At 43.3% G+C, this 18,633-nt stretch overlaps 1 protein-coding gene across 1 annotated transcript in view; it reads right to left on the bottom strand.

Moving 5' to 3' along the window:
- The window catches only part of LOC308153728 (semaphorin-5B-like), a gene marked incomplete at both ends in the record, with an annotated part of 49,090 nt that overhangs the window by 11,571 nt on the left and 18,886 nt on the right, over window positions 1–18,633 (bottom strand). Inside the window, 6 exons of the mRNA XM_080526921.1 lie at window positions 9,564–9,849; window positions 10,492–10,705; window positions 10,865–10,963; window positions 11,224–11,286; window positions 15,842–15,887; window positions 15,982–16,081. Coding sequence (XP_080383047.1) covers window positions 9,564–9,849; window positions 10,492–10,705; window positions 10,865–10,963; window positions 11,224–11,286; window positions 15,842–15,887; window positions 15,982–16,081 — 808 coding nt within the window. The remainder of the gene's footprint in view (window positions 1–9,563; window positions 9,850–10,491; window positions 10,706–10,864; window positions 10,964–11,223; window positions 11,287–15,841; window positions 15,888–15,981; window positions 16,082–18,633) is intronic.

Below are 18,633 nucleotides of genomic sequence, written 5' to 3'. Positions count from 1 at the left end.
AGCTGAATTGAAAAAGGACTTTTCCGAATTCCTCACGGATTTCCGAGAGGACATTAAGAAACAAATGGATGAACTCACGACAGGAGTGAACCAGCAAATCCAAGACGTGATAGGCCGAGTGGAGGGGGCGGAGGAGCGCGTGGGGCAGATGGAGGACGGTGTGGCTGAAATGGAGCGGTGGGACATTGGTGTCAAGGATGCCCTCACCCAGTTACTTGGTAATCAGCGGGCGTTGCAAGATAAAGTGTCTGACTTGGAAGGGAGGTCTAGACGCAACAACATCAGGATCTACGGCATCCCAGAGGACTCGGAGGGTACCTCCGTAGCAGCGTTTGTTGAAAAACTGATAAAGTCAGAATTGGGAGGTGATCTTGACTGTGACCTGGGGATAGAGCGTGCCCACCGTGCCTTGGCGCCCAGACCACCCGGAGGAGCTCCACCGCGATCCATGGTCATCAAGTTCCTCCAGTTTACAGTGAAAGAAAAGGTCCTCTATACCGCCTGGAAAAAGCAACCCACTTACCAAAACAAACGTGTTTTTTTCGACCATGATTATGCGACGGACGTGCAGAACAAAAGGAAGGAATATATACCCATCAAGAAGGCGCTTAAGGAGAGGGGAATACGCTTCCAGACCCCGCTGGCTAGAATGCGTGTCTTTTTTGATACAGGCACCGTCATGTATAACAGCGCGACACAAGCAGCAGAGGACCTGCGGAGACGGGGATTCATCTTGGACGGAGCTGTTCGCGGGACCAAGGACAAGGGCATAACGGAGGAAACGCTGACTCGACTTCTACCGTGGGAAACAACCGAGCCCCGGAGGGGTGGAGCCCAGAACCAACATCAGCAGCAAGTCCGGGAGAGATTGAAGCAGTTTCGTCGGGGCGATGTGGATTCTACAGCAGATAATGAGTGAGTGATTCACTTCAGCCCAGAGACTCTTATTATTATTTTTTCAAGATGTTAACATAGGCTGACACCGACAGTTCATAGACAGTCACTAGACTCTTTTTTTTCCTTCAGCCTATTCGGTCATTGACCAAGAGCCACATCTTTTTTATTTTTTATTTTTGCAACAGAGGGGCCCCACTTAGTGGCCAGCACCCCTCATTACCAAAGGTGATATGTCGCCTTTTCCTTCGGAAGTCCAGTTCAGTGTTCAGTACTATTTTTGTGTATTTCATTGTTCATTGTTCATTTTTCAGTACTATGTTTGTGTATTTCATTTACAACTGTTTACTGTAGCGACTGGGAAGCTTTTCATGTACATGATGGAAATATCACATGTTATAACCTAAATGCAAGATATAAGAATAGTTTCTTTTAACGTTAATGGTTTACTTAACCCGATAAAAAGAAGGAAGATCCTAACAAAATTAAAGAAAGATAGAATACAAATAGCATACCTACAGGAATCCCACCTTACCAATACAGAGCATGCCAAATTGAATAAACTGGGTTTTAAATATGTATATTCATCCTCATACGAACCAGGTCATAGGAGGGGTGTAGCCATACTGTTATCAAATACAGTGACCTATGAACACATATCAGAGTTTAAAGATAAAGATGGTAGGTTTATAATGATAATAGGGAAAATAGAGGGAACCCTAGTGAGTTTACTGAATGTATATGCTCCTCCTGGTAGTGACTGGACGTTTTATAGACAGATATTTGATTTAATGGCCACAAAATCTCAGGGAATCTTAATCTGTGGGGGGGACTTTAATGTTCGTTTAAACCCAAGATTGGATGCATCTAGCGGTAATCCAGAGTCAAAACCTATAAGTAGGAAGATAAAAGCATTAATGAAGGAAATGGGAATCATAGATGTTTGGAGAGAATTGTATCCATCCAGCCGGGACTACACCCACTACTCCTCCCCCCATGCCGTATACTCAAGGATAGATTATTTTTTAATTTACAATAGAGACCTACATAGAATAAGTCAATGTGACATAGGACCGATTGCCCTCTCTGATCATAGCCCTATTTACATGTCTGTGTGTCTCAATAGAAAGCCAAGGTCTACAATATGGAGGCTGAATTCAAGTATCCTGAATAACCCAGAGACAAGGGAGGCCATGAAGACTGAAATTAGAACATATCTTGAAATAAACGATAACGGGGAAGTGGCTCCGAATATGCTCTGGGATGCACTTAAAGCAGTAATGAGGGGTAACATCATCGCCACTACTTCACTTATAAAAAAACTTAGAGGACAAAGACTGCATGACCTGGAAATTAAATTAAAACATCTACAAAGACAACACAGTAACAATTTGGATAACAGGGTAAAACAAGAAATGAAAGACATAAGGAACGAGATAAATGAAATAGGCAATCAGGACATACAAAAAAAACTATTATTTACAAAACAAAGATACTATGAAGTAGGTGGGAAATCATTGAAACTCTTATCATATAGACTAAGAAAACAACAAGCAGATAATGCAATCTATAAAACAAGGAACCCCGAATCCGGAGCGATAGAATGTAAGCTAGACAAAATTCAACAGAGTTTCGAAAAGTTCTATAAAACACTATATTCCCAACCACAAGTGGACAACAACCTACAGATTGAGTCATTCCTAGCCTCTCTTGATTTACCCTCTGTCACTAATGAACAAAATAAAGACTTGGTAGCCGAAATAACAATAGAGGAATTACAATCAGCAATTTCGAGATTGAAGGCAAACAAATCCCCGGGTTCAGATGGTTTCACTGCTGAATGGTACAGATCATTTAGAGAACAATTAGCTCCAACATTACTGAAGGCATTTAATTGGGTACTACAGAAAAGGGAAATTCCACCCTCGTGGAGGGAAGCAATAATTTCAGTCATACCGAAGGAAGGGAAAGACAAACTAGATTGTAATAGCTATCGCCCTATCAGTGTTCTCCAGCTCGATTATCGACTGTTTACATCAATACTATCCAGAAGAATAGATAGGATTCTACCTAAACTCATTCATTTAGATCAGACAGGATTCATTAGACAACGGCAAACACAAGACAACATTAGAAGGTCATTGCACATTATCAGACATATCACACAACACGGAATAGAGGCAGCTCTTGTAAGTTTGGACGCTGAGAAAGCTTTCGATTCAGTTAGTTGGACCTTTTTATACAAGGTACTATCGAGATTCGGCTTTCATGAGTCTATTATTGCAACTTTCCAAGCATTATATGATAGCCCATCCGCAAGGATCAAAATTAATGGTGCCCTATCGGGATCCTTCACTCTGGAACGTGGAACCAGGCAGGGATGTCCCGCTTCCCCACTCCTATTCAGCCTTTTTATTGAGCCTCTGAGCCAATGGATAAGGCAAAATGTTGAAATTAAGGGAATAGACATGGCAGCTGGTGAGCATAAACTTGGTCTTTTTGCGGATGACGTCCTGGTATATCTAACACAGCCCACACAGACAATCCCAAAATTGATGGGTTTATTAAAGGAATATGGGACACTTTCAGGTTACAAACTAAATATTCAGAAGACCCAGGTACTAACACTTAACTATGACCCACCCAACGATATTAGAGGGAAATATAACCTGAAATGGGATGCAGATTCAATCAAATACCTAGGTGTTAACCTGCCAAAAGATGTCTCAAAATTATCTGATCTTAATTATGGCCCTTTGAATGTAAAACTAAAATCAGATGTACTACGGTGGAGTCTCATTCCCTTCTTGAGTTTGAGCTCTAGGGTGGAGTCTGTTAAGATGAACATCCTACCAAGGTTACTGTATTTATTCCAGACTCTTCCAGTGGAGATACCTGCTAAGCAATTTATAGAATGGGACAAATTAATATCTAGATATTTATGGCAAGGGAAAAAACCCAGAATCAGATACAAAACTCTACAGTTAAGAAAAGAAAACGGGGGATTTGGCCTTCCTTGTTTACGAGAATACTATTGCGCAGCTCAATTAAGGCCTGTAGTGTGTTGGTGTACTCCATCATACTCTGCAAGATGGAAGGAAATTGAGAGTGCAATGACAGAAGGGGTTCAAATAGCAGCGATAGTTGCAGATAGTGAATTAATAAACAACATGACAAATAAAAATAATCCCTGGATTAACGTGGCTTTGAAGATTTGGCAGGAGACAGTAAAACTGTGTGGTATAAAGGACTCACTTAAAATGCTAAGATGGTGTGCATATGACACAGACTTCCCTCCAAACAAAACAGATGCTAGATTTAAAGTCTGGGTTGGAAAAGGCCTTTCGAACTATTTAACTTTTGTCCACAAGGGGGCATTCCATAGCTTTGAATCGCTACAGAGAAAACATGGTTTGGAACAAAATGATTTCTATAGGTATCTCCAGGTCCGACACCATTTCAATCAGAATTTAGGGGGAGTATCAGAAGAGGGGGTAACAGGAATTATGGAAGTATTTACATCAGCAAGCAAATCATTGATATGCAACAAGGTGGTATCTAGACTATACAATGGCTTCCGCCAGATCAATCTCAAAACAGTCAATACAATATATATTAAAGAGAAATGGGAGAAAGAGGGTAATTTTACTATTTCTGGGGAGGATTGGGACAGATTATGTAAACTACAATGGGAAACGACATGCTCAAATACGTGGCGAGAATTTAGTTGGAAAAACCTTACAAGGTTTTTTATCACCCCCCTACAAAAACGACATCAGGGGACGGGTGTAGCGTGTTGGAGATCCTGTGGACTGAATGAAGCCAATCACTACCATGTATTCTGGGAATGCCCAAATCTAGTCCCATTTTGGCGGGAGATACACAATAATCTGGAAGCTATTTTTTAAATTAACATCCCCTTCAAATGTGACACCTTATACCTGGGAAACATCTCATTCGAAAATTGGGACAATAACGACAGAAAATTGATATTGATACTTCTGGTAGCAAGTAAAAAGGCTATCACAAGAAAATGGTTAAAGCCAGACGTACCCACAGTGGATGAATGGATAGATATAATTCATGATATATATGTAATGGAAAAGATGTCATACTCCCTTAGAATTCAGGTAGAAAATTCTATCGGATCTGGACGAAATGGACTGGATATGTTAAACCTGTAAGGTCAGATTTCTGTTGAATTGTTAAAAGAACATGAGAGGGTGATGTAATTGTGTTTATTTTCTTGAATCATTTTCTATTCTAATCTATCATATGTAAGATGAAAGCTCCCAAAGTTCACTCGCTATTGTTTTTCTTTTTTCTTTGTTTGTTTTTGTTTTCGTTTTGTCTTGTCTTTACTTTACTTAATATAAAAAAAGAAAAAAAGACTTTGGTCATAGGAACTGAGTTGATTGTGATATGTTGAATGTAATGACGATTGTTGTAACCAATGACCATTGACAATAAAAAGAAAATTTCAAAAAAAAAGAAGAATAGAATAGAATAAGAATAAAACTGGAACATGTCACATGTTTGTCGTGTGTGAAAATAACAATGATACAGTCTGAATCTGCCGCGCAATGAGTGAGAGGTTTGGTCAGTTGTGAAGAATAACTGAGGATTAATATCTAATTGGGATTATATTTAAGGGTAACGAATCACTCTATGGGAAAGATAGTTGCCTTCAGTTATTGGTAGATAGGAAAGGTTTTTTACAATTACTCGCTTACATTTAATAAGATCATTTTCGCTGCTCTCTGTAAAGCGCATTGGGTCACTTTTGTGAGAAATGCGCTATAAAATGTGATTTGATTTGATATCAATCAATCAATCAAACTTTATTTATGTTCTATAGCACAAATCATGCATTGAATGTAACTCCAAGTGCAGTATTTACTAAACCACAATATAATAAAACAAGAGCTATACGGATCAAGAGTGTTTGTGCACAGCGCCACTGTGTGTGAAGGCGCTACTGAAAGTGATGACAGAACGCATGTCTCAGAAGATACGCGGTCACTTAGTGACGCAAAGGTAGTTCTGTATTTATCTCTATCTGTATTAGTACATTTATTTTGAAAGCTCTATTTTGACAGCTCTACCATGGGCACTTTTATTTTGATGGGGCATTCTTTGTTGATTGACTTACGACAGTTCAGGACGAGTCAGTCTCGCGGCATGTGGTTTTTATGAAAAGCTTTAAGTATGTTCACTGCATAATTCTAAGTCTAATATTTCAGTGATTATTGAGCAGTATTCAAATATTTAAATACATTGAGCAGCAGCTGAAACTTTGTCTAAGAACCAAGATATTGAGAAAGCAGTTCATTCAATGAAGACGCTGTTCCAAGAGATGATCTTCCGTGCAGGCGTGCACCCTGGATCAGCGGAGCTGGTGTGTTAAGTGTTCATGTGTTTTCATGTATGGTGTAGCTTACAAAAGTCTGCCTTTCCACTTATATTTGTGAAACTAAGTAGCCTAAATGTGTTGCGACTGTGCTTACGGTGTTTTAATGGTGTTCGACATGAGTGTATTGTAGCAGTAGGGCTCAATTATTTGAAATTGGCGCTCTTTTCAAGTGTTTTTTTTTGTTTTTTTTTTACTGTATTTTTCGGTTAACCGGAAAACCGCGGTTTTACTCTCTGACGGTTTTTCGGTTTCAATAATTGGAAACCGTCCATCCCTACTATAGAGACATTAATATACAGTATTTCAGTGTGACATTCAGTCCCTATCTTATACTGCCATCACTGATATGGCTCATGCATGTATAACCTTCATTCCAAGAATAAGTAATCTGCCAGGAAATTTTAAAAAGGAATGACGAATTGTTGGTTAGAGTCTTTGGAAGCAGAGGCTTCCAGTAAAGGAAGAATAATGTGTTTGATACCATTCTTCATTCCATTCCATGCATTCCAATGGGCCTGGTCTCCGATTCCTACCTCCACCAACCACTACTCAGCATCTCAGCCTCAGTGACTCAACCAATCCATAGTTAGTCATCTCAGCCAGATACAGTAGCTGCAGAAACCTGAGGTCAGAGCAGGCCTGTCTGGGAACAGACACACTTGGGAAGCTGGCATATAGAGACCAGCAGGTCTATCTATGCAGGAACAATGGTTCAGAGAGCCTGGAGCTCTGTGGGGATTCTGTGATATAAATGATATATTGTGTGGATATAAATGAGACTCTGTGGGCTGCCTGAGGAAACCGAACCACACACAAATGAGTTACAATAGCAGCGAAGCCACGGAGCCATGGTAATGACTGGCTGGGAGTTCTATATCGGGCCGGCGCTGAGCTGGGAGCAGGGTCTGGGCTGGGTATGAGACATAGCTCCATAGGGAGCGCCACTGAGGAGCACAGATCTGTGTGTGAGAGGGATTTTCGGCTTTGTATTGTGCTGTAACTTCAATGCTATTCACTCTGTTGGTAAAAGTTGGTACAACAATGACAAATCATGAAAGCAAGTAAAACAGCTTGTACCAGTTCACCTGACAAATACGCTTTGATTTCTGGTTGATTTCCTGGTTTACAGTATATGAATATGACGGCAGATTTTTTTTTTTTTTAAACAACAACCATGGGACGCTTAGGTGGCGTAGCGGGTTAAGCGTTGACCATGTAACCACAGGGTCCCCGGTTTGATTTCGGCCGGGGACATATACTGCATGTCATCCCTCCTCTCTCTCTCACCCATCCTTCCTGTCTAAATCTCTACTGTATAGGGCTCTGCACACAGCGTGCGATTTCTGTTGCGCGTCAACGTTCCATTTTGAAGTTTGAATGGAAGTCTATGAGAACATCGCATTTACCCACACACGGCCCCGATTTTAATCGCACGGCGAACATTCGATTCCATTCATTTTGAATGGGACAAAGCACACGGCGTGCGAGTTTTGTCGCACTGTCAAATGAATGGAATCGAATGTTCGCCGTGCGATTAAAATCGGGGCCGTGTGTGGGTAAATGCGATGTTCTCATAGACTTCCATTCAAACTTCAAAATGGAACGTTGACGCGCAACAGAAATCGCACGCTGTGTGCAGAGCCCTTATCTGTCAATAAAATGAAAAATATGAGTGGGACTGCCCCACTCAGAAAAAATAAAATAAACAACAACCTAAAAATCATTTAGAATAAAAAAAAGTCTATATTGCCTCTTACACGCAAGGTTTAAAAAAAACAAACCTATACAAATTCGGCACAGATCAAGGTACAACGTATCTTTAACCAGTAAGATCTTTCTCAGGCTATCTGGAACAGCTTCTGTTAGTCCTCCCTGAGGACCTGAGATGTTATCGCTCCATGTCTTGTAAATCTCCTCTTGTCTGGGGGACAGGGATAAGATGTCTTTCAGACAGGAAGAAAGGAAAAGATGTCTTTCTGAACGAAAGCTTTTTACTGCTGCCCTGCGCGAGCCCAGAGATGGACACCAAACAGTGCAGCACTTGTGCCAGTGAGATGAGCCAAAGCTGATTAGCCTCTTCTCACAATAGAGCCATTACTGCAGGTATGAAAGAGCAGGCTGGTTTAGCTGACTCTGCTGGCGTGCTAACAGCCTCTGGATTTGCATCATCTGAATAACGGTCCCTAGGAGGGCGGACAGGGGTAAAAAGCTTGGACAGTAATGTGCTGTTTGTGGAACTCTGGCACTGGGTTTATCACGCCCCATGCAGAGAGGGGTTATAGGGTGTGGCTGGTGTACTGTACACAACCTCAATAAGGAAATGGGACTGGAGGAGGACAGACTTTTTTTTCTCCTGTAGGGAAACGCACAGCATGATTTGGTGCATACACGCACACACCAGACACACAAGCACACACCACACACACACACACGCACACGCACACACACACACACACACACACACACACACACACACACCAGACACACACACACACACACACACGAGCACGCGCGTACGCTAGCACGCACGTACGCCAGCACACAGACACAGACACGTACACACACACACACCAAATAAGTCTGATTAGAGTTAGATCAGAGTTAGTTAAATTGCAGTCACCAGTGTGCATCGGCCCTTTAAGCTTCAAGTGTTTCACTGTGACACAAAAACATTACGGCTATCGCACAGGCCTGCCACTCCCGCGGACGCTCGTCTCTCACAGAAACTGTTCTGCCTCGTCGCTCAGCCAAGGGCACAGAGACAGAGAGGAGTGGAAGGTTGATTTCCACTTTCCCTCCTCTCAACATTTGGGCAGACAGCTTGAAATTACACAAGATGATTGCTTCGCTAGGCTGTACTTGGTGTGTAATATGTTTAGCATCAATAAAACATACAGGCTTTGGGGAGGGCTGTTAGGTCTATGAATACATAAAGGGAATAAGAGAACGGGGAATGGAGCGAATAATAAAAAAAGGTGCTCGTATATCTGCTCGCATATTGTGTCTCTCACACAGTGCTGTGTATATTTGTTGTTGTTGTAATTGTGTTTGTGTGAAACAGCAAGCCAGAGAAGAATTGTAACGCTTATTATGGAGCTGTCTGTCTGTGTGAGTGTGAGTGTGTGTGTGTGTGTGTGTGTGTGTGTGAGTGTGAGTGTGTGTGTGTGTGTCTGTCTGTGTGTGTGTGAGTGTGTGTGTGTGTGTGTGTGTGAGTGTGAGTGTGTGTGTGTGTGTACTGTATGTGTGTGTCACTCACACGTTGGTGGTAAAGATGCCAAAGATGAGGTCCTGCTCTGGCAGGTAGAAGGTGCTCTGCAGCTCGTTGTAGTAGAAGGGGATCTCCCCGGAGCGAGAGCAGTTGAGCCTGGCCTTCATGAAGGTGGTCCAGGTGTCCTCCAATAGGAAGCGGCCGCCCACGTCGTTCTTACAGATGCGCGCCACGCGCGAGAAAACCGACTTCCCGCCATCGTGCTCCACAGCGTTTTCCCGCAGGAAGAAGTAGGTGAAGAGGCCCACCTCGTAGACGGACACAAAGTGAGGCTCTGGGGGGCAGGAGGGGAGGGGAGGGGAGGGGAGAGGAGGGGAGCAGGTAGAGCTTGGTTAGATATGAGATGTGCTATTTCTGATCCAAAAGGGTCACTCGGTCACACACATATTAGACACCACAGACACCTCTTGGCAATCAGCCTCTTGGGACACGGAGAGAGGAGCAACCTTCCATCCTCATTGTCCCGTATTTTGTTTCTGTAGCATGTTGGTTTTTAGCCCCAAGCCCAACCTTCCACCATGTCTGGCTTCTGGTTTATTTTGGAGTTGGTTTGTCAGTCCCGCCCTCTCCTATCCTATTCCAGTCTCATATCACATGAGGCCAGACAGGCTTCGGCGTCGTGTACAAACTGTCTCGGCACGTCAAGCCCCAACTAACTCCTGCTTCTGTGTAGTGATAGCTTGCGACCAGGGTGAGCATTTCGTACCAGCAGCGTGAGACACAAGACCGGAGAGGATGGAGGGGTTTCATCGATGGCCTATGTTCCCTAGGGAATTTTAAAGGCCTAAGTAAGTAAGTAAGTAAGTAAGTAAGTGTCCAGTATTTTCCCCTCAGGAGCCGGAGGTGCCACACAGTGTAGTCAGAGTATGGTGATGTGAAAGGGACGTGTGAAGTGCGGAGAGGCCGGGTCGTTTACCGTTCAGCCATTTGGAGTTGTACTGGGCGGTACGCAGCGGCGGCATGTTTCCGAGGCTACGGTAGATGACAGGGTCTCGGCCGGAGAAGCCGACGATCGTCGCGGTGTACAGCTCGCCCTTCTCCGTCACCATGGCGGTGGAGTTGTGCCGCGGGTCGTAGGGGCACCTCCCCACGCCGTTCACCGTGTCCACCACCCGGCTAAGGTTGCCGATCTGAAAGAAAGGAGGAGCGGGAGGCGAAGGGAAGGGAAAAAAGGGTGGTTAGGTAGGCTCAGAGAAGAGCGAGTGTTACGTCGAGCCCTACACCTGTGTCGTCATTAGCCTCTTCGTTACATAATACATCCATCCATCTCTCATCCCCCTCTTCCTCACCTGTCGGGTGGTGCAGACAGGGGTGAAGGCGTTGGTTCCGCAGGTGAAGATCCTCCTCCCAGTGATGAGCAAGACCCGTATGTAGTTCTGACACTCTTCCTGTGGGCGGGACATCAGCACAGGTCAGCACAGAGACCATCACCGCCTCCATAGAGTTTGTACTAGAAGTGGCTCTACTGCAGTAGTGGCTAGTGGAGGTTCTTCGAGGAAATTCTGAGGAGGGGCTCATTGTAATGCATGGGACGGAATAATACATTGTATGAAACGTGTTTGATACCATTCCTTGTTCCGCTCCAAGCATTCCAATGAGCCTGTCCCTCTGATTTCTACCTCCACCAGCCTCCCCTGGTCTACCGTACCTCGGTTTTCCCTTTGCTCTGACATGACCGCTTGGTGTCTTCATCTGGACCCCACGCTGTCGCCTAGGAAACAAAGTATAACACATATTTTATTTTATTTTCTGAGTGGGGCAGTCCCACTCATATTTTTCCTTTTTTAATGACAATTAGAATCGAACCGGGATCCCTGCGGTACATGGTCAGCGCTTAATCCACTACGCCACCTAAGCGCCCCAAGTATAACACATCTACATTTTTTTCACTTACATGCAGCAAAGGTTAGGGCACAAAACAAAACCTGTGCACTTTTGGAATATTGGACACCTTGGACGTTGTAGGTCATTTTATATCACAGTCAATATTGCACCTTGTAAACCCTTATGTGTACAGTACAACAATATAACCTCACAATCTACTTGTTTGCTCTTGTAATGCAGCAATACATCGTAACAGAATGTGTACCTATGGTATAGACACAATGATTTAACAGCTCTAAATCTATATATGACTAAATAAATAGGAATAAATAGCTTTTTATTGTGTTATTGTGACTGTGTTGACAAAAACTAAGTAATGACAGGAAAAACATATTTTATGAAATAATTACAAAATCAGGTGGTTGCACCAAAATATTGCTTGATTGCTGAGACCTTGTTCTATAAACATATAAGTTTACATTTCTTAACATTTATTTTCAAAATTCAAACCAGTGTTATCCAAATTCTCAAGAATCAGTCATGAGACATACTTAGAAGGCTTAGAAGTACTTAGTGGACATACTTTGAAGTATGATGTGCGCAAAGGCACTTGCAGAGGACAATGTCATTTACATATGAATCTAATCACATTTTCTTGTCTAAGTGGAGTGATGCTGCGACCTTCCTTTGCCCCCAATAACACATGACATTCTCTCTGATCCTTTAGACTCACTCACTCGCATATAATACCTAAGGACACACCAATGACATATTGATCACAGGGACAAAGCCAACGCAGAAAACATACTGTAGCATGTTTCTCTCTCTACCCTCTCGATCCTGTCTATCTCCTGAGGTGTGAGTTCATTGAGGGACACTTGAGTCATCCTGCATGAAAAAAATAGTACATGACAATGTGATTTGTGTTGACTAATTACTAACCATTCCAGTACATGGTGAAAAGCCGAATCAGCAAATACAGCAGCATCTCTCTTTGTGGGAAAGTACAGCTCTGAGAAACTGTCAGAAAACTGCCACGTAATGTTCTCCCTAAATGTCCAGACAGTAAATCCACATTCTCTACATCTCAAGGCTGAAAGCTGGCCAGAACAGCAATTCTATTTTGCTCAATTAGCAGATAAATACGCTGTAAGGAATTGATCACAATGTGATGAGCACCACATTATACATACACCACAGTATGTTTGCCAACATAACTACAGAAAGGAAAAAAACATCTGATCTCTGGAACTTTCTTTTTGTACTTTGTTGCAGGAAACATTCCATGGCATGACATTCCATGATCTCCAAACCGCCTCGTACAACCAAGACCATCTTGACATGAACGGATCCATTCTGGATCCATTCTGCTTTACATAGGAGCCACTGGAACAATGAAACCCCCTCATCCTGCTGGAGACTCACTCCTAAGCTCAGCTTTCCCTCGGTCACCCCTGACAACGGAGCTCCCAAATTCTATTTAAAGTTTGGGACAAAGAGTTGAATGAATGGACAAACTGAAAACTCTGTTTGCATAATAGTATTGTGCCCCGGTGCAGTGGTTCCTTAAGGAGTTGAGTCTCTAAGGTGTCTTTCACACTTCTCTCACTCTCGCAGGGCGTTCAGGTCCGCCAGATGAATACCCACAAACAAAGTCACTCATCCCTCAGACCGGTCCACCCATTCACGAGAGTATGATGAATGATATGCCCACTGTCCGAGAATGTCTATTGTTGAAGAACACTCACCCATATCCTTGGATGCATTTATGGCAACATACTGTACAAAACAGACCTAGACTATACTGTACCTAACCACATTCACATACAAACGCACGGATACATCAGACTCTGCCACCCCGTCACTCTCCACTCCAGCAAAACAAAAAACTTCACAAATCCCCTTTGATTAACCTCCCATAGACCTCTAGGCCCTGCCCTCCATCTCCATTCATCTCTCACTGGCGATGGACATGGCTGTGTTGTCGAATGGAGTTGATTTAGCATGGTTCTAATGGTCCCCAACTCAATGACAGGGTTTGCCTTTGTGTTGTATTGTAAAGGATTGGCGTAGGGGTGGAGAGGTGTTGGAAATGCTTGGGGAATATACTATGTATATACTATATATAATATGTACTTATAAAGGAAGGGAAAATCATTTCAGTTCAGACTTGCGCACTAAAAGCACATTCTACATTTTTCAAGCAGAAGGCACACTCTAACAAACCCATGATTTCAACTAGAACAAACTCTTTAAAAAATGATATGTACCGTATTTTCCGGACTATAAGTCGCACCCGAGTATAAGTCGCAGCAGGCCAAAAATGGGTCATGAAGAGGAAAAAACCACATATAAGTCGCACTGGACTATAAGTCGCATGGTTCAAGGGAACGGGCTTGGCGGAATCAGCGGGGAAAGAAGACCCTGTTGAGCTTGACTCTAGTCTGGCACTGTGAAGAGACATGAGAGGATTTGTAAGCCCAGGAAGGACATAATTCACGTTAAAACTTCTTCTGAAAGGTTCGGAATACTTAAATTATCGAGTGTAAAGCCAGGGCTAGCTAGCGCGTTGCTAACGAAGGTTAGCAAAATGGCGTCGCGGGAGCAAGCAAACAGGATGGAACAGCCTCTGAAAGGTAATAAATGACTTTAATATCGTGTATAACGTTCATAATAGCGTGTATAACGTTCATAATATAGTGCTTTATGTCCACATTGTCGAGTGTAACGACTATTTATCGTGTATAAGGCCATGACAAAGATAGCTTGGTGAAAAACGGAAGTAGTTAGGATGAAGGGCGGCCTACAAACAATGCAACATTGAACAGCCTCTGAAAGGTAATAAATGACTTTAATATCGTGTATAACGTTCATAATATCGTGTATAAGGTCCATAATATCATGTTTAATGTCCACATTGTCGTGTTTAATGTCCACATTGTCGAGTATAATGGCTATTCTATCGCGTATGTGGCGCTAGCGGAAGTAGCAAAATAGCCTCGCGGGGGTAATTTAGCAACATAGAACAGTCTCTGGAAGGAATAAATGACTTTAATATCGTTTATAACGTCCATAACATTGTGTATAAGGTCCATAACATCATGTTTAATGTCCACATTGTCGTGTTTAATGTCCACATTGTCAAGTATAATGGCTATTCTATCGTGTATGAGGCGCTAGCGGAAGTTACTCCTTGGTTCATGTCAGTCAGAGATTACCGTATGTCAGTTCATGTCAGTCAGAGATTATGAATTATTGATATATAAGTCGCACCTGACTATAAGTCGCAGGACCAGCCAAAGTATGAAAAAAACCGCGACTTATAGTCCGGAAAATACGGTAGCTATTTGTGAACTTTCACAGATAATCATTGTCTGTGTTGCAGGAGTGCTGTTCTGTTCTGTCTGTTTCTACCTGCAGTGCAAGGTGGGGAGTGGCAGCAAGAGCCTTGATTGGCTGTCCATTCAAACACACCTGTGGGTAGGCCTATAAAAGCCCATGAGGCCTTTGGGCTCTTTCTCTCTCTGGTACCCCATGGACACTGGTCCCTTTTAGTTTGACTTTCTTTTATGTTTTGTTTTGGTGTTTTCAACATCTTTTCATGTACATGGTTCACTCATCTAACACCCCACCACACTGATGCTACTGACTGTCACACTCTATACTCTTATGTAAGTACGTTATTTATGAGTGATTTGTGTTGGAATAACTATTGGTTGACTGTTCTCTACCGTGTTCTGGTCCACTCTTTGTCATAGAGACCCGGGACATGACAATAGGAACACACACAAAAAAACGCATGCGAAAAAGGCTTCAAGAAAGAATCGAACATCTGTAAAAAATATATATATAAAGGTGTCCTTTACTGGTGTTAAAATACCAAAAGCAAAGTTCAGTTAGTGACTTAAAACATCCCTAAGACCTTCTGCATTCTACAGTATAAAATGTTAAAAAGGTTTAAAATCAGCAGCTCTCTGTCTCTGGTGCATAGCAGTCAAGAAACCAAAGACAGGATGAGATAAGGCAGAGAGAGGGAAGTGGAAAAAGAGAGAGAGGGCAAGGGATTTGAGGATGATAGGGAGAGGGAGAGAGCTAAGATGAGTAGATCCCATTCCTGTGTGATGTGTCTCCTGGCAAACACTAATCAGGCCCAGTAAACTGAGTCTGTTGACATTCCAGCCTAGTGGCCTGGTGAGACCCTCACAAACACCTCCTCCCCCCATACCCCTAATAAACCCCTGCAGGGACTATCATCTACAGAGCAGACAGGCCTGACGAGACAGCTTTCTCTCCTTCTCCTCCTGAATGGGATACCACCATACACGTCTATACACGTTCACAGGTCCACCGTTTCGACAGGCTACATCCATATGTCAAGACTGAAAGACTGAGCACAAACCTACAGAAGGTACTCTGTCATCACCAGCGTGTCCTCTGCTTACCTGTAAGAGGGACGCATTGCTTAGGCTGAGTCTGAAGAGGTAGTTTCTGCAGGTAGAAAAGGAGAAGAGAGAACAAACATTACGTCACAATCCATGTCAGAACAAAACCGGGCAAACGTTAGTTGATTTGATCTTGTCACCTCGCTCCTACGATGAGCTGGTTCCGGGTGAGATCGAGAGTCAGTTGGGAGAAGTCCTTCACTCCGGGATGGGAGAATCCGGAGATCAAGGGACTCAATGCTGGATAGAGGAGGAGGAGGCAGAGGAGGTGGATGAGGGAGAGAAGAAAAAAAAAAGATGGGGGGGTGGTGAAACAACATCCCGTTTGTGGGAACCAACACCAAACGGTTGCTGGCTCATCAGGCCTCAGCCCAGCTCCTCTCCTCCTCTGACTGTGTTTTCACAGATGTGTGAAATATCTCTCCCCTGACACTACCTGGTCTGGGGAGCAGGCCAAGCTACCGTAGAGGGGATGATCCTTTGAGCCTCCAGACCTGCTGCTTTATTCATTAGGCTTTGACTCCTCAGAGCGACATCAGTAGATCCATTCACCTTCACGGGAGTTGCCAGATCACTCCAACGAATGACTGTAATGACACATCTGTATTGATATACTGAGATATAAGTATTGATATATTGAGATAAGTGGCTGCTCTGGACTAAAGGCCGTCGTCAACAAGCTAAATAATCTGTGCCTTGATCCCTGTGTTGAAACGGATGTTGACCTGGAGGTTAAGATTGGGCTTTGGGTGGGATATACACACACACACACACACACACACACACACACACACACACTGATCTTAATGCAACCCGACACTCACTCAAAACAGCCATGTTTCAGGCCTGCATCAAAAGAGGGCTAAGGATAGGCTGGCAAAAGATGACAGTTTAAACAGGCTTTTTTACTGAGGAGATAGAGATCTCACACGTATTGGATTATATCACCAGTCATCACCACCACTGGATTCTTGCCATCCAGTTCAATCTCAGCAGTTAAAGACTAGACTAGGAAGCTAGGATGTAGAGTACTGTGCAGTCCAGAACTAATTACAGGAGTTGCTACTTGGATTTACCATTACCAATCATTGTAGTTGGATTAAATTATTATGATATATGCGACGCTCCGAACCGCTGCTCTGACCCTGAGCGATGGACGGTGAATCGAAATGATCCCAAACCTGAAACAACAGAACTGGTTCTTTGTCCATAAAACAACCATGAATGCTTCCCCAGGGGAATGAATCACACGTCGACAAATCTCTTTTGAAAGTGTGAAATCATGTGCTGATGCTGGATAAAGGTCAGCCCCGCTGAAACATTTCAACAATGGCAACATTAATAATAAAAAATAGCATACACACTTCTGACTGGATTCATGTCACGCAATATAATCACGATACAATACAGCAGTAGGTCTGAGTGACTCAAATCCACTTTGAGTGCTTCGCAAAAAAGCTTAAGCCTCTCCACACGGCTGGGGCATTGCGGTAAGGGCGAGGGGCTGGTGACACATACTTAAATGAGAAAAATAATGACTGTACTGGATAAAAAAAAAGAATGAAATCAAACTGCAGTTTTGTTTTTGAGTGTGGCTATTGATCGGAATTCTACATGGCCTATGGTGACACCGCACAAAACAGCAGCCCTAGTCCCTCAGGTAGACTGGAACTCGGGAACCCAGCCACATTGGACCAGCACATACCACCAGACACCAGTCAAGTGGCTGATGATTGACAGCTTCCTGACAGGGAGTCTTAAACCCCTTTCACAGATACGAGCCTTCCTAGTTGATTCCATGGAATTTAACTGGCACGGTGTATGTGTGAACGCGACTGACCAGGGAAATTCGATCAGGCATTTTCCTTGGTCAGGACCTTGTATAATTCCATGGAATTTACAGGGAAGGCTTAGGTGTGAACAGAAGCCTGAACATTCCCTGGTCCGGCACACACAGCGTTACGTATGTCTGACGCTAGACGTTTTCAATCAGCGAGGACTTTCTCACTTGGTACTTTTGGTTTGCTCCGCTAATGTTACGGAGTTGGCTAGTTAGCCCACATCACATCAGCCAAAATAGTGATAAATATAATTCCACAACTGGATACTACTTCATTTCCAGTCATAGTTAGCTAGATTACTTACCTAGGATTACTTATCCATTTGTGATATGTTTACGCAGTGCGCATCAGTGGCACTTCCAGTCACTCCCTCGCTTCAACTGTGCTTACTCAGGCCGGCAATACATTGTGCGCTGTGCTGTAGCAAGTTGTCCCATACTGTGCTTTTGGACTAGTATAGTATGTTTATATCAACGGTAATCAAAAGCTTTAGTTGGCGAGCGAACTTGGTGATGGTAACCATAATACGAGTTGACTCGCTGTTAAATTAATGTGAAAAATATGCAGATAAATACATATAAATCGGAGGTATGATATATGGCAGATATACATATATTTATGGTATATGGCAGTCTCACACACCTGTCTCGTTCTAATCCACGTTTACTACATTCCAGTTCTGCATCCAGTTGAATGCGTGATTCAAGCAGCTCGTGCAAACCCGGGACATGTGTGAAAAGACGCAACCCGGAAACCTTCCGCCATTTAGCTCATGTGTGAACGACGAAGATCACTGGTGGACCCGGGTTGGGTTTCCATGTCATTGACAGGGTACTATGTGTGAAATGGGTTTTAGTAGCCTGTCGGTGGCACTCATTTCCCTTTTAGTCACCCTTTTAACCTCTTGTCAAAATGGCAGAGAGTGGGAGGAGTGAGGCCCTCACAAAGACA

Source organism: Nansenia antarctica, assembly GCF_963989245.1.
Source record: "Nansenia antarctica genome assembly, chromosome: 1".
Classification (NCBI taxonomy): domain Eukaryota; kingdom Metazoa; phylum Chordata; class Actinopteri; order Argentiniformes; family Microstomatidae; genus Nansenia; species Nansenia antarctica.
Note: the sequence above shows the minus strand (reverse complement) of the source record. Positions and strands in the feature narration are given on the sequence as shown.